The sequence below is a fragment of the Phoca vitulina genome, unplaced genomic scaffold (assembly GCF_004348235.1).
Source record: "Phoca vitulina isolate PV1807 unplaced genomic scaffold, GSC_HSeal_1.0 scaffold65, whole genome shotgun sequence".
NCBI lineage: Eukaryota > Metazoa > Chordata > Mammalia > Carnivora > Phocidae > Phoca > Phoca vitulina.
The window spans coordinates 731,993-746,901 of NW_022589768.1; the positions used below are offsets into that span (position 1 = coordinate 731,993).

At 65.4% G+C, this 14,909-nt stretch overlaps 1 protein-coding gene and 1 non-coding gene across 3 annotated transcripts in view; both read right to left on the minus strand.

The window, feature by feature from the left end:
- Positions 1 to 14,909, minus strand: part of RASGRF1 (Ras protein specific guanine nucleotide releasing factor 1) — a 99,306-nt gene that overhangs the window by 34,230 nt on the left and 50,167 nt on the right. For both annotated transcript variants that reach the window (XM_032391865.1, XM_032391864.1), the window contains exons 7-13: positions 14,451 to 14,644; positions 13,709 to 13,818; positions 10,648 to 10,766; positions 8,830 to 8,990; positions 5,806 to 5,869; positions 4,013 to 4,149; positions 1,975 to 2,057 (exon numbers count right to left, since the gene is read on the minus strand). In XM_032391865.1, coding sequence (XP_032247756.1) covers positions 1,975 to 2,057; positions 4,013 to 4,149; positions 5,806 to 5,869; positions 8,830 to 8,990; positions 10,648 to 10,766; positions 13,709 to 13,818; positions 14,451 to 14,644 — 868 coding nt within the window. The remainder of the gene's footprint in view (positions 1 to 1,974; positions 2,058 to 4,012; positions 4,150 to 5,805; positions 5,870 to 8,829; positions 8,991 to 10,647; positions 10,767 to 13,708; positions 13,819 to 14,450; positions 14,645 to 14,909) is intronic.
- On the minus strand, positions 8,150 to 8,309 carry LOC116624331. The gene has a single exon (XR_004297874.1). It is a non-coding gene; the product is annotated as a U1 spliceosomal RNA (small nuclear RNA).

Genomic DNA, 14,909 nt, shown 5'->3' on the forward strand with positions numbered 1-14,909 from the left:
GTGTTCATGCCCGGTGACACCCCGTCTGGCCCTTCACCCTCGCCCCGGGCCGGGCACACCCGCGGGGACAGCTCAGCGCAGACAGGTGTGCGGCCGGCCAGGGGTTTCCGCGGGTGGACCAGCCGGTCGGGCCTGCGCGCCGGGCGGGGAAGCTGCTGGGGCCAGAGACGCCGTGGGACCCAGTGTGACACCCACTCCAGCCCGGCCCCGGCTGCTCATGCGCGTTCAGCACCGACGCACTGGACTCGGACAGGCTCCTTCCTGTCCCAGGACCTTCGCCTGGCAGTGAACACGGAGGCCGGTCGCCTCCCCCACGACACTCCGCTCTGCCGGTCCTGCCGCCCTACGGGGCTAATCATCATCCCCAACGCACACGCGCTATCCTGCCTCTGCACCTTCGTTCACGCTGTTCCCTCCTCCCAGAGCGCCCTTCCCCTCCATCATCTTCACGGCCGGCTCTGGTGTCCCCTCTGGGGGGCGTCCTCCCCAGCGTGCCAGGGGCCGCCGCCCCACGGCTCTCACAGACCGAGGACGCCGCACATGGCCACGCCTGCCCGAGCCGGGGGGCGAGCGTCCTCGGCGCAGTCACTCTGGCTTGGACGCTCCCTCCTCTCTGTCACCGTCATAGCTTAAAACTTGCTATTTTTCCTTCACAGGTGACGCCTGGCTCACTTTTGCCGCCTGGATGATGCGTCCTCGGCAGAAAACAAGCGCGCGCCTGCCACACGTTTAATTCCACGTGTGACTGTAATTTTCTCGTTAAAGCAAATCCGCCCTGTGCCTCGCCGCATCCAAGACAGACGGGGCGCCCGCAGCCGCGCCCGGGCCGCCGAGAGAATTCAGCCAGGTTCGCGCTCCCGCCACCCGGGCTCAGGCCAGCACGGTCCGCTCGGGAACAGGGCCTCAGGATGCGCCTCGGAGCGCAAGGATGCGCCTCGGCAGGCTGGACTTCGCTCAGCGAGCTTCCCCGTGGGTCGTGTAGGCATCGCCCCTAACCGCAGAAACGACACTAGCTCTTTGTACGTGAAACCAAAAACACAGACGCAAGCTCCTCCTGCCCCAAACAAGAACACACATGCAGGAGGTTGGTAGGGAGGTGTCATCCCCTCCCACCTACCCGTGAGGAGCCCGAGCTCAGAAGCACCAAGTGACTTGTCCGCCATCACACAGAGCAGGAGCCGGGGACCTGCACGTTCCGGCCTTCCTTCCGATCCCGCCAGCCCCGGCCCTAAACGGTGCGCTCACGGAGCAGAACCATACCCCGCTGGTGTGCACGACCCTGCCTCGGCTTCACCAGCCCTGTCCTCACCAAGGCTCCGGGTGCAGCGCCTTCACACCGGGCTGAAGAACGCACCCGCCGCTGCCCTGAGCGCACCCTTGAGCCTCAGAGACAGTGGGGCACCCAGATGTCCGCGGCTGCATGGCCCGGGTGAGATTTGGGTCCCGGCATCAGCAGGCTCCGAGATCAGAGGTTTGGACAGAGACCCACGGGCCGCCCGGACGGGGCAGGAAGGAGGGCGAGGCGAGGGGCAGGACAGCGCATCCCGGGGGGGAGGGCAGCAGGCCTGGTGCAACCTGGGAGCTCCGACCGCGTGCCCAGTGGATGCCCCCCCGTTCTGCCCCCGTGATCGCTCAAACGCCGTGGCCCTGGAGCCTGTGTTTCCGAAATGTTCTCATTTTGTAATTAGGAAAAAAAAATAGTTATTAAAATAAATGCATCAAGCTTCACTCCTGTTACCATTTAAACAGCCGACCACAAAAATCCACGTTTTAAACACAACAAAAATGAAGCCGGAGCCCCCATTCGAATACATGTTAACTTAAAACAAACAAGCACACAGATGCCCCGCAAGCCCCGAAGATGGAGCCCGGCATGTCCGGGAGACCCGCAGCCGGCGATCCAATGCCCCACTGTGGCCGTGGCCGCGGCCGCCCCCGGGTCGCGAGCCCGCCGGGCTGCAGGACACTACTTACTTGATCATCTGCGGCACAGTGACCTTGGAGTTCTCCTCGAATGCGTTCATCATCAGCCCGTTGCACCGGATGTTATCCACACACTGGAAGCAGAGGGGGGGGCCCCAGGGTCAGAGCCACGGCCACCACCTGGGCCCCACAACAGCTGTGCCCAGGGAGCAGCTCACGGGCCCAGCCTGACGCGGGGTCCTCACGCTGGAGCGTCGTCCTGGCAAGGGCGGGTCGGCTGCAGCCTCCCTTCACTCCCACCGGAGGCCACCTCCGACTCCAGCGACCTTTCGGGGACTCGCCTGCCCTCCCGGGGCCTTCCTGTCCCTAACTTCGAAGCGCGGATGACGCCTACCTAGCTGGGTTGTCGGCAAACGGGGGCACCCGACCTGGCCGCTCTGTCGCTGACCTCTGGGGCCTGGCGGGAAGGGCCAGGTCAGGTCCACGCGGTCCTGCACCCTGGTCCTCTCTCAGCCACGGCCACGCTCTGGGGCCGCAGACGGTTTCCACGTTCGAAACCCCGTCTGGGAGAGGCCAGGCTGCTGGGACTAGGGGCACAGAGGCCCACGTTTCCCTCAGCCCCGGAAAAACTCAAATCCACATTCTGCTTCGAATAAGAACTGCCCCCAAACGAACAGTACATCTCTGGGGGGTCCTTTCCCCTCTCCTCGCCCCTGCCCCCCAGCCTTCCCCTCCTAGCCGCGGGCACATCTCACGATGTCCTGGTTTCGAGGGCGCGTGTTTCGGGGGGGCGCTGGCAGAGGGGCCAGCCCAGCGGGGGCGGCCCACCCAGTCTGCTGGGGACCAGCGTCCCGTCAAGGCTGGACCCCCCTCCCCCCGTTCTTTGGGACGGGGTCAGTCAGAGGACGGTTCCTGTTCCTTGCACTTCCCAGCCCAGCGTCTCCAACCCGCGGCTCTGAGGCTCCCTTCAGCTCTGGTTCTATCCGCAGCAGTGGAAAGCCGGGTGCCTGGTCGAGGACAGGGCTCCCCGGAGGCATCGGGATCCCAGGGGAGGGCTGGGGACCCCCACCGCCATCGGCACGGTTTCCTAGTTTCCGGTTTTCTCTGGGGTGCGCTGGGAGCTTTGAGAACAGGTGCTAGCATGCAGGAAGAGCGGATACTCGCTACGCGCCCCCCTGATGACCTGTGTCGTCCTTCTGGCATTTCCAGATGGGCAGGCAGGCCAGAGGGCCGGGGGAGCGGGCAGTCTGGGCAGCCCAGAAGTGGGGCATAAAAACCAGGGCTGGGGGGCCCACCATTAGATAGAGCGGAGCCTCTGCCCCAGGCCTCCCGCCCCCAACAGGGGGCATCCCAGCTTCGCTGTCCCCTTGCTCCCACCGTCCGCTGCTCCCCAGCATGCTCGCCCAGTCTGCAGAGGGCAGCCCAGACCTCTGGCCTGGACGAGCTCCCCGCTTCGGGGACAGGCCTGCGCTAACCCCGGGAGAGGCCTGTCCCACAGCCCGGGGCCACTGACAGCCTCTTCCAGACTCAGCCTCTGCCCTGGTCCCGCGGGAGCCCACAGCCCCCTGGGTCTGCTCACCAGTCCCTGGGAAGTCTCTGCTTCCCGTGCGTGCTGCTCCCAGTGGGGTGCGCCGCCCTAACGCGTGTGCAAAGGCAGAGGCCAAGCCTTCTCTCTGCATAGCTGACGCTAGGCCTTGCAGGGCCCTTCCTGTCTCTCCAAACTCTGTGATGCCCAGCATCCTAGGAAGGTGGTGCTCAGACTTTTCTGTGCGTGCCAACGGCCTGGGGCGTATGTGCTAAATGGCAGATTCCCAGGCTTCGTGCCCGGAATTTGCATCTAGGAAGTCTGTAGGGAACCCCAGGGGAGCTCAAGAATCTGGAGTTTTAAAAATCACTGTAGGGCATGATCCAGGTGCAAGGGGTTCCCCGCCCAGACTCTGCCAAAGGGAGGGGACGGCCGGCCTCAGCCTTGGCCGGGGCTGGACCCGGAGGACACTTGCGTCTTTTCCATCAGAACCCTGCCCCCAGGGCCCCAAGAGCTCAGGCATGACGGGACTGCGTGCTTCCAGGAACAGGTGATCCTGCTCACCTGGCTGATGTCACTGGTCCACGCCGCCTTCTCCTGTCTGGACGAGGCCACGAGGATGACCGTGAAAGGCGGGGAATCCTTGGGCTCCACCCCGATCTTAAAATCCAAGTGGTCTATGTCTTGGTTGGATCCTTTGGCTTCCAGTTGCAAAACATGGAGTTAGCAGAATGAGCGGGGCCCTTTGTGAGCTGGGAAACACCGTAACGATGCCCTCCCTGTGTCACCCGTGGGCGAAGGCCCCGCAGCGGCCCCTCGCTCCCTGTAGAACATCTCCTCCCCCCGTCGGTGAGGAACCCCCACTCCAGAGATGAGCCAAGGCGTGGACTGAGGAGTCGTTCACGAGCACGCGGGGCCGTCCCAGCGGCAAAGCCGGGGAGCCCGGGCTGGGGGGTCGGCCTCTGCCCTCATTTCGCCAACAGGCAGCTGAGGTCCAGAGTGAGGACATCCCAGAGACATGGCAGCCGCCGCGAAGCCAGGACTAGAACTGGCCTCACCGCCAGACCCGCCCGCTACCCCCAGGTGAAACGGGGCCAGAAGGGAACTTCAGATCGTCACTGTTTACGGGCCAGACTGGACATTCAGCTCAGTGCCGAGCCTCCCAAAGCCAAAGTACATTCTAGGTATTTTTGTTACTATTCCTAACCTGAGAACTTCCTTGCACTCTCGGGAGACTAAGAGCACAGTTTATGGGTGCCTCCCAGGGTGCCCGCATTAACTGGGGGTACAGCGAGTGGGGTGGAATGGTGTGGGGCCCCGTTCTGCCGTCGCTGGCTATGTGACCCTGGGGGGCCCTGCCCCCCCCAGGCTGCAGACCATGTCCCGTACAGAGTGGACGTGATGTGTCTGGGGCCCCACCCTTCCAGTTCTGACACTCAGAGTTTTCAGGTTCTGTGCTGGGCACGGGAGCCCCTGTTCCGGGGGCGGCTCAGGGTTGGGACGGTGCTGGTTGCTCTGGGAAGCGGGGTGCTGTGAGCGAGCGCGCCGAGTGGGGGACCCTTCTGCTTGAGTCTGGGCTTTCCCGTGGCCCAGCTGCGGCCAAGATTAGAGCAGGTCAGGCGCTCCGGGTGGACCGCGTTACACGTTTGTCCTGCCCTTGGGGGCAGCGTGGCTCGGCTCCCAGGGCAGGGGCAGGAAAGGCTGACCGGGGACGTGTGCGTGAGTGTGGACGGGGCCCCGGACCCCCTGCAGACCTCCCAATCTGAGGTGGTTCAGACACAGCCCCGCCCTGAGGCACCCCAGTCTGGGGAAGGGCAAAGATGCAGAGTCCTGTTGGGGTCCCCCCAAGGCGAGGGCGGGGGGGACAGAGCAGAAGGGACGCGAGGACCAACGTCAGCCCAATCAAGAGATAGTAGTGACCCCATCCCCCAGTGACGCCCGGGGAAGAAAATCCCACAGAACCCCTCCACACCAGCTCGCCCGCCCCCCACCTCCCCACCGAGTCCCCCTCCCTGCTGGGGCTGCCACCCCGTGTGTCCCCACTCCTCCCACTGGAGGACAGAGCCGTGCCTCCCCGGCCCCTTCTGCATGACCCAGGGGAGCCACTGTGCGTGGGACCCACGGACACGTGAATGACGGGCGCTCACGGGGGTGCTGGGACCCCAAACAGAACGGGCCCGAGGAGTGTGGAGGGAAACGGGACAGTGGACGGGGGCTCCCACCTGCTGGCCGGCCTCACTGGGTCCAGGACCGGGACCGCCACACCTCAGCGCCCTCCCTCCCCCCAGCAAGACTGGGCCGGGGCGAGCGGGTGTCTGCTGGGCGCACACAGGCTCATGAGCGGCTCGCACACCTACCGTCTTCCTCCGTGCTCTCTGGGTCCTCCAGCAGGGTGCAGTCGATGAGGGAGATGACCCCATTCTGAAAGACAGCAGGGACCACCTCCAGTCAGCGGGGACACGCAGGGCAGAGCCCCGCATATCGGGGCGGGACACGGCCCTACAGCTGTGCACGCACATACGCACACATGTGCGTGTCGTGTTCCCCGTGGGCTTTGTGGTTTTCGTGTTGAAGGACATTACCCTCACGTAAGAAACCCCACGAGGTGGATGAGGTGGGACCGTCTCACACGGGCTCCGCCGAATGAGGGTCCAGGGACACCTACGGCAGGGCTGCATTCTGCGCAGGCTGGACCCCCCGAGCCTGGGCTGCACCTTCACGTTACCAGTTGGGACACACGGCAGTTGACTGGATGCGTCACAGGTCCCATTCTGATTTTACAGGTAAGGAGAGGAGATCCGGGGGAGGGGTCTGGCCCGAGGTCACCTGGCCGCTAGCGCTGGGGTCGGGGGGAGCCTCGAGGCCTGACCTCGCCCAGGTCACTTGCTGGCTGCCTGTTCTGAGGGACACCTGGGAAAGGGCCTCCCATCCTCGAGTGTGGGAGCCTCTCCCGGGTGTGAGACAGCGCGATTCCGTGAGGAACAGGGGCCACGACTGTGGGGGTGGAAGATGTTGATGCCCCACCCCCTCAAAAGGTGAGGTCGGCTTTCCTCCCCCTCGAGTGCGGGCTGGGCTGGTGACCTGCTTCTCGGATGGCGTGCACCTCCTGCTTGCTCTCTGGGTGTCCCTCGGACCACGTGTTCAGCCGACTGCCACGTGGGGAGGCCACCCCGGGAAGGCTGATGCAGCCCCTGGGCCTGGATGCAACCCCGTGAGACCCTCACCCCCTGCCACCCAGCCAAGGGGCTCCAGGCCACCCGGCTCGGCATCTGAGAGACCATGACTGCCGTCAGCCACTCCGTCTGGGGGTAACTTGTCACCTGGCGCGGACACGTAATGTGAGAACTGATGGCAACAGAGACCCGGCCACGGTGTTTGCAGGGCAGGCTGCCTCTGGGACGCAGAGGCGGCCCCAAATCTTAGGTTCTCGCTTTGCTCTTCGGCGGCCTCGGCGAGCCCCCAGGCTTGACCGTCTGCAAAGCCCCACGTTGTTCTGACAGCCTCTTTCTCCCGAAGATCCTGCCAAAGTTTTAGATCTTGGGACGGGTCTCAGGGCGTCGGGACTTCAGCCTGTGGTTTCGGAGCACAGACCCCGGAGCCAGACGGCCGGCCTGGGTTCAAAGCCCCGCTCTGCCACGGGCGGGCTTCTAGACGCCTCTTACAGACGGGGAAGGAACAGCATCTGCTTCAGCGGGTTGTCTCGGAGGCGCATGCACGTGAGGTGGGCGGGTAGTGCCCGGCCCGCGGTGATCACGCGCGCGCTCGCGGCCACGATCGTTGTAGTTCATTGCGGCAGCAAGAGTGACGACGATCTGCACCCGCCGAGCTCACACCGCGTCCCAGGCGCTGGACACGCGCTTTGCCCCCGCTCCCTTAATCCTCACAGCACCCCCTGAAGCGGTGTCTTCACTCCCGTGTGCAGATGGGTAAACCGAGGCTTGGCGGGCACCCTCTAGTTGGGGGCCCTGCGGGCGTTGGAACAGCACTCCCCTGTTCTTTATGCTGAGGGGCTTTAGAAGCTCAAACACCCCTGCCCCAGCCGAAACAAGAGAAAACTCACAAACAGAAAAACACACGTTTTCAGACTCGGTCTCCGCGCAACCTGCCCCGCTGGCTGCCGCCTCCTGGGGGACGTCCTCCCGCCGGTGCAGAGCCTCGCGGCAGAAACCCTGGAGCTAATAAACAAGGAAAGCGCTCCCTGCTCTCGTAGCAGCTCACGGGAGCTTACGGGCCAGGCATCCAGGGTCTGGAAGGACGGTTTGCCTGATGCTCCGGCACCTTCCGGCCCTTTCTCGGCCGCGGCGTGTTCAGACGCCAGGTCCGCCGAAGCAGGCTTCCAGGGGAGCCCTGCTCAGAGGCCCACGTGCTTCGCCTCAACCGGGCACCAGCCGCCCGCCACCTGCGCCCCCGCAGAGCCCCTGCTGGGGATTGTTACCCCTAGTCTGCAGACGAGGAACGGAGGCAGAGACGGGGGCCAGAGCCTGAACTCAGAGCCGCGAGATATGCAAGCTGGGGAGTAGGAGATCCTGCCCACGGTGCACCTTTCCCCGTGCCGTTTGAGCAGCCACGAGGACAGGAAGGCGGTGCCCCAGGGGAGAAAGAAGCTGATGGCAGGAGCCAAGGCCCTGCGGTCTGGGAAGGAGCGGGAGGGGCTTGAGGTGCCAATTCCCCTCACTTTTTCCCTTTTTGACCATTTCATCGTGGGGGGAAGCTGGAGTGCACTGCCCCCCACCACAAACGATGCAGTCGAGCTTCCCGCATTTGGGGAAATCGCAGGGCTGCCCTCATCCGAGGCCACGGAGAAGCCTCGCCCTTGGAAACCAGCTTCGCGATCACGGCATCTCCCCTGACGGGTAAGTGTTCCCCTTTTCTTGTGGCATGGGCCAGTTAGCTGAGTGTGTGGGGTCTCGTGTGGGGCCGCGAGGTGCCGAGGGCTGGCCGTGTGTGTGAGCACCTCCGCGGCCTGCTCGCGGGGCCTGGACGTGCCCGGTGCTCTTGCACCCGCGCCGTCGGGCCCGAGGAGGCCCCGGGAGCGGCGGTGTGAGCGCCTCCCGAGGGAGGGAAAGGGTCCGGGGCTGTCTCATCCGGCCCCTCCCGCACCGTGGCGCACGCACACACACATGCGGGTGCACCCTCAGGGCTTCGTCGGGACCCCCTGGCTCTTCTGCCCTGGCACCAGCCGCTGGGCCCTCTTGGGGTCCCGACACCACTCACCCTCCCATTTCCCAGGATCTCTCCAGAAAACCCCACCACGGCCGGCTCCCTCCAGCCCGCCCGTCGTACCAGCACACGCATGTGCACTCCGTGTCTCTGCCCACGGGTCCTGGGCAGGGCGGTGCCCACCACGAGCCCCCCGCAAGCCCCGCCCCAGCGGCCCCTACCTTGGTCAGGTGGAGCTTCCCACCAGAGCCCCTGGTGCAGATAATCAGATGCTTGGAGAACAGGAAACACTGCCGCTCGCCTTCCTTCTTCAGGGACAGAGACCCCAGGCGGCCCCTGGTGATCTTGCCCTTCTCAGACATGGGCACCTGGATGAGGGAGCCTGTGGGTGGGGGGTAGACCCTGAGCCCAGTCCCAGAGCTGCGTTCACCTCTGGCCAGCTCGGCAGCTGCGGCGGTCCCAACGCCGGGACCAGGGAGTCCTGGTTCCTGGCAGCAGGTGTGCACGCCGGACGATGCTCCTTCGGCCCCGTCAGCCCGATGGCAGAGGCATGCTGAGCAGGGCTCCCGGCAGGGCCCCCAACCCCCGGCCAGGGCCTTGGCAGGCGGAGGAACCCTCCAGGGCAGGGCCCGTGTGGCGGGCACGCAGGGCTGGGCTGGGTGTGGGGGGCAGCACACGTGGGGAGCTGGCCCGGACGGATCAGCACCGTGCACAGCCCTGCGGCCCGCGCCGGGCAGACATCACCAATCAGGTGCGGCCCCTGGGCTGCAGAGCCAGACTGAGCCCCATCCCGGACACCGGGTGCTGGGAGCAGGTGCTGGGGACGTAGCCCCCTGCGCCCCTGCGCTGGCCCCCGCCCCTGGCACACACAGCACGCAGTCCTTCCCACCTACTCAAGGCCTTCCCGGTAGGCATGGGCACGCCCCCTCCTGCGCCGCCTCCCTCCTCGGCCGCCTAGCTCCAGCTCATTACCGTGCTCCTGAGTGCCACTCCCAGCCCGGAAAGCCCTTCCTTTCCAGCCCGAGAACTCCTATTGTCCTCCCCACCCCCCGCCCGCTCTGCCCCCTGCCCGCGTCCATCCCTGTCTGGACCCCTGCCCTGCGTCTGTCTCCTCACGGCCCCCTGACCCCGCAGGTCTAGTCTCGGGGTGTCCCTGGAGCCCAGCGTTGGCCCGGCATGAACGAGGCAGGTGCCAGCGCTGGATGCATGACTAACGAGTGAGAAAGGGCTTTCTGGATCCCCCTGCCCGGTTCCAGGTCCAGCACGGCCCCATGGGAGGGGAGGAAACACTCTGCTTGGGGAACAGAGCAGATTCCAGGTCTGTGGGGACGCTGCCCGTGCCAGGAGCGGCCATTCTTTGGGCATTTCCAGCGCGGGCCCGGTGCGGCTCAGGCAAGCAGGCCGAGGCTGGGGAAGGGTACGGGGGCCACGCGGGGGCTCAGAGCAAAACTCCAAGTTTGAGGACGTGTGCAGAGCCAGCTGCCCAGGCTGGGCGAGGGGCTGGCAAGCCTTTCTTCTGGTCAGAGTCCCAGGGCCGGACAGAAGGACCTCGGGGCTTGCAAGCAGAAGCCTCTGCCCACAGAACGTGGGCCTGGGCGGGGCACCCCTCAGGTGCAACGAAGCTCCAGCCGCCCCGCGTGGGCAGCCAGCCCCCTCCCCGGCCCTCACTGGGGCTGTGCCTCCCAGGCGCGGCTCCCCAAGAGGCCAAGGATGACGAGCAGAGGACAGAGGGACTGAGCCACACTGCCTATGCCAGAAATGCTTGTGATCCAGGGCCGGTCTGTATCTGTCGTCGTCCTCGGCTCCCTACTCTCTCCCCAAAAACACGTGTCAGCGTTTACTAGGACGCACGACAGACACACCAGACCATCTGGGAAGAAGCGCGTCTACCTCTGGAGGGAAGGAAGCTGTGGAGGCCCACGGGACCCGTACGTGGATGTGATGCCCACAGCCCGCCAGTGGCCTCGGGACACTCTGCAGGCACGCCACTTGGAGGGGCCCGGGGGCCACCTGGGACCAGGGGGTGGGGGGGGGCCTACCTTGTCTCACGAAAGTCTGGCTGGTGTCCAGCAGGATCTCGCAGCCTTCAATAATCATGCGCTCAATGGCGAGGTTTTTCCGGATGTTCTCCGTCTCGCTCACTTCGTCATGCATTATCCTGCAGGAACGGGAAATAAGTCAGGGGCAGGAGGAGGAGACGCCAGGCCTCTGGCCAGACCCAGCGGGAAAGCCTGGCCCCGAGGACTCTCAGAGCCTGCAGTCACGAAGGGGGAGAGGACACGCATTTATTGAGTGCCCGCTGTGTGCTGGACACTCTACAGGCAGGCATGGTCTCCTTTTCTTCTTCTGGAAACCCAAGGAGGCAGGCGTTCTTGTTTCAGGGAAAAGGAAATGGAGGTTAACAGTGAGAAGCAGGTCTGTCTGATCTGAGAGTCTGAGCCATGTGCAACCGAATGGCAGAATGGGGAGGACGATGGGAGCTCAGCAAACATCCTTTGTTCATTACTCTGCCCCTTATCCCACTACTGGCCTTATTTCTACCCACAGAACAAACCAAGTTCATCCCTGCCTCAGGGCCTTTGCACTTGCTGTTCCTGCCCCTTGAATGCTCTTTATACGGTTGTTTCCTTAACGCTGTTTGGGTTCTGGAATGGCTGAGTTTTGGAGCGCTGGCAAGCCAGCTGGCTCAGGGAGACACTGATTGCAGTTTACCTCCACAGGCTCCCGCACATCCGGGAGGGAAGCGGACACAGCATGTCCCTCATCTGAGCCTACGGACAACTCTGTCCTGTTCTGACTGCCGCAACGCCCCTCCTCTCCAGCAGGTGGCGCCATCTACCTGCTTTTAAATAAGCGTTTGGCGGCGGCGGCGGCGGCGGTGGTGGGGGGGTAGGTGTTGGGGAAGAGGCGCGTGGATTCCCAGGGGTCGGGAAGGTAATAAGCAATTTTGCGAGGAGTCCGTTAGAAGTGCCGCCTGCTCCAGGAGGGGCTGATTCCGCGAGTTAAAGGCTGGCAGTTCCCGCAGGGACGTTACCCAGTTCAACCCCAGGACAACGGGAGGGGACACTGGTCAGGCTGGGTGCGCTGGGGGAGTCAGCACGGCGAGCAAGTACTGGAGGCGTCTGGCCCTTAGTCCCCCCACCTGGGGGCTTTCACGGGGGCGGGGGAGAGAACGGGTTTCATGCCCTGGCCCGACGTCCGGCGCACGGCAGGTGCTTTGGTGAAGAGCGGTGATCAGCGGTGGAACTCGGAAAGCACTGTTATCTGTTGTTTCTTCTGGCTGCGGGACCCGGGCTTCGGCATGGGGCCTCGGCACCCCGGCGATGCTGTCCGCAGAGCCCAGCCCCAGCCCGCCTCCGGGAGGGACGTGGGACCCGGAAAGCAGCCACGGCTTGGGAAGCAGCCGCAGGGGATGGGAACCACCTCTTCTCCAGAGGGTGAGGAGTCTCCCCAGCAGGGCTGTCGTTCGTGAAAATATGGGGGTGGTTCCAAAGCAGCGAACCTGGTTTTGCCGTGAGACACGCGTGGACTGCCGCTGTTCAGACCGTGCCAGCCCCGGGCTGGGGTCTGCGTCGGGGTCCCCAGGCTGCACGCGCAGCTGGGGGCTCATGCACACGGGGGCTGGAAGTGCTGCCCGGTTCTCAGGGAGCCCGGCAGGTGGGGGGTCAGGAGGATGGAGGGGCAGGCCCAGAGGCAGGTGGGAGCCAGTCCCAGGGAGGTGGGTGTTTGTGAGCATAGCCAGGGGGCCTAGAAACTCTCCTGGGGCCCCGGGCAGGGCAAGGGGGAAGGGCTGATGTCGCGGAGACGGGAAAGCCCCCTTCCATGCACTAGGGCGGCGCTCTGGGGCAGGTGCAGGTAATGGGGCGGGATGCGCGGAACCCTGAGGGATGGGAATCGGGGTCTCAGGCCAAGCACCTTGGCCCACATCTGCCCCCTGCACCCGTGTGCACGGGGACAGAGCGCCCCACGGTGACGAGAGCCTCACTGCCTTACAACTGCCTCAGGCCTTCTCCTTGGGGAAGAGAGCGCAGGATGTGGCTCCCTGGGACTTGGAAGGACAGAGGTTTTGTGAGTCTGCAATCACCCTGCTAACACCGTCGCCCGCCCTGGCCCCGCGGTCCTCCCTCTGCCCAGTGCTCCACAGCCTGCGGGCCGATCCTTCGCAGCTTCCGGCAGCCCGTCTCTGGGCACAGGGCCCCTCCTCACATCCGGCCCCCGCACCGTGGAGCCCCCGGGGTGGTCTCACCAGTCTCGTGATGACCCCTGACCTCCAGACACCAATGCCCTGCTTCCCTCCCACCATCTCTGCCACAGCTGTCCAGCTCCGGTCCACGAAACAGGAAGGACTCCCCTCCAAACCGCCCCTCCTGCACTTTCCTCCACCCTCCTGGCTGCTCAGCCCAGGACCCTGCAACGCCCGCTTCCCCCCTCAGTCTGTTCCTCCAGCTAACCTGCCAGAGACTCCTGCTGGTTCCACCTTCAAAATGCCCCTGGAATCTGAGCCTCCTTCCCACCCCCACGGCCACCGTCTGCCACTGGCCACCGTCATGTCGGGGTGTCACCAGGGGTGCGGGGGGGCACCTGAGACCCGATCCTTCTCCCCCAGGGTCCTGGGAACACAGCCCGCTCTTCCACCCGGGCCCCTCAGCTCCTGCGCTCGCAGAGAGAAGGCTCCCCTGGGCTCTCCTGGGCTTTGGAGACTGGGAGGGGGCAGGTGGGGGGCCCCGACTGCAGGCCCCCAGCTTGTGTCCCCACTGACACCGCGGGCTGCAGACCAGAGTCTTGGGCATGTGGAGCCACGGGGTTGACAGAGCCCCACTGGAGGACAGAGGAAACGGGCCCCCGTGAGTGTCCTTCTCCAAACCCTCCGTGCCAGGGACACACCACGTGTGCCATCCTGCCCGGTGCCCACCTGGGCTAGAGTCATAAACGTCTGCTTGCGGAGTCTCTGCTTCCCACTGCTGTAGGCTGAGCCCCTGCCTCCGAATCCAAACCTGAACACCAGCTTTTGTGACCTGGGGCTTGAATTCCTGGAGGGGCATTCTCAGCCCCGACCTGGGGCCTGGCCACCGGCGTGGGGCGCCCAGAGATCAGGCTCACCTGGACAGTTCCTCCAGTTTGGATTTGGCGTAGTCCAGGCTGTTGCGCTCCACGTGCTCATGAGGGGTGTGCGCCAGGAGCTCATGCAGCGTCAGGATGTACCTGGGAATCTGGTGCGGGGGGGGTGGGGAGAGCAGGGGGACAGGGAGGGAGACAAACAGAGGGACCGAGGAGGGATGGAGACAGACGGGGGAACAGAGACAGTGGGACAGGAGGACAGGGTGGGACAGAAGAGGGATGGAGACAGTGGGACGGGGTGGGGCAGGGAGAGACAGAAGAGGGATGGAGACAGTGGGACGGAGGGCAGGGAGGGACAGAGGCAGGGATGGAGACAGTGGGACAGGGGGCAGGGAGGGACAGAAGAGGGATGGAGACAGTGGGACGGGGGCAGGGAGGGACAGAAGAGGGATGGAGACAGTGGGACAGGGGGCAGGGAGGGACAGAACAGGGATGGAGACAGTGGGATGGGGGCAGGGAGGGACAGAGCAGCAGCACAGAAGGACAGCAAGAGAGAGGGGAGGCGGAGAATGGCCGTCAGCTGGGAGGACCCCAGGAACCGGAGCGAGCAGGGAACGGGTGCCCTCTGAGTCGGGCTGGGGCCGGGTTGGGACCAGAGCCGCAGCAGCTGGAGGCCGGGGCCGCAGGAGGCAGGGCGGGCTGGGGCTCGGGACCAGGGCCGGCCCCCCCCTGCTCCCCGTGGCCCCCCGGCACGCGGCCGGGGCCGGGCGGGGCGGGGCGGCACCTGGAACATGGGGTAGGTGAGGAAGGTCTCCAGCGTGCGCTCCTCGCAGTCGGGCTTGGCCTCGTAGTGCTTGAGCAGCTTGTCGAAGTCGCGGTTCTGCTTGCAGTGCGCCAGGATCTGCAGGCTGTACTGGTGGTTGCGCACGAACTCCTGGTAGATGTTCAGCATGGGCAGCAGGATGTCGAACAGGTCCGCTGCAAGGGAGGGGTCAGCGGGGGCTGGCGCGGCGGCCCCGCCCGGCGGCCAGCCCCCGACCCCGCCCCACGCGGGAGCCGCGCCCCAGGGAGCCCCGCCCACGCAGGAAGCCCCGCCCCGGGGAGCCCCGCCCACGCGGGAAGCCCCGCCCCGGGGAGCCCCGCTCACGCAGGAAGCCCCGCCCCAAGGAGCCCCCCCACGCGGGAAGCCCCGCCCCGGGGAGCATCGCCCCAGGGAGCCCCGCCCACGCAGGAAGCCCCGCCC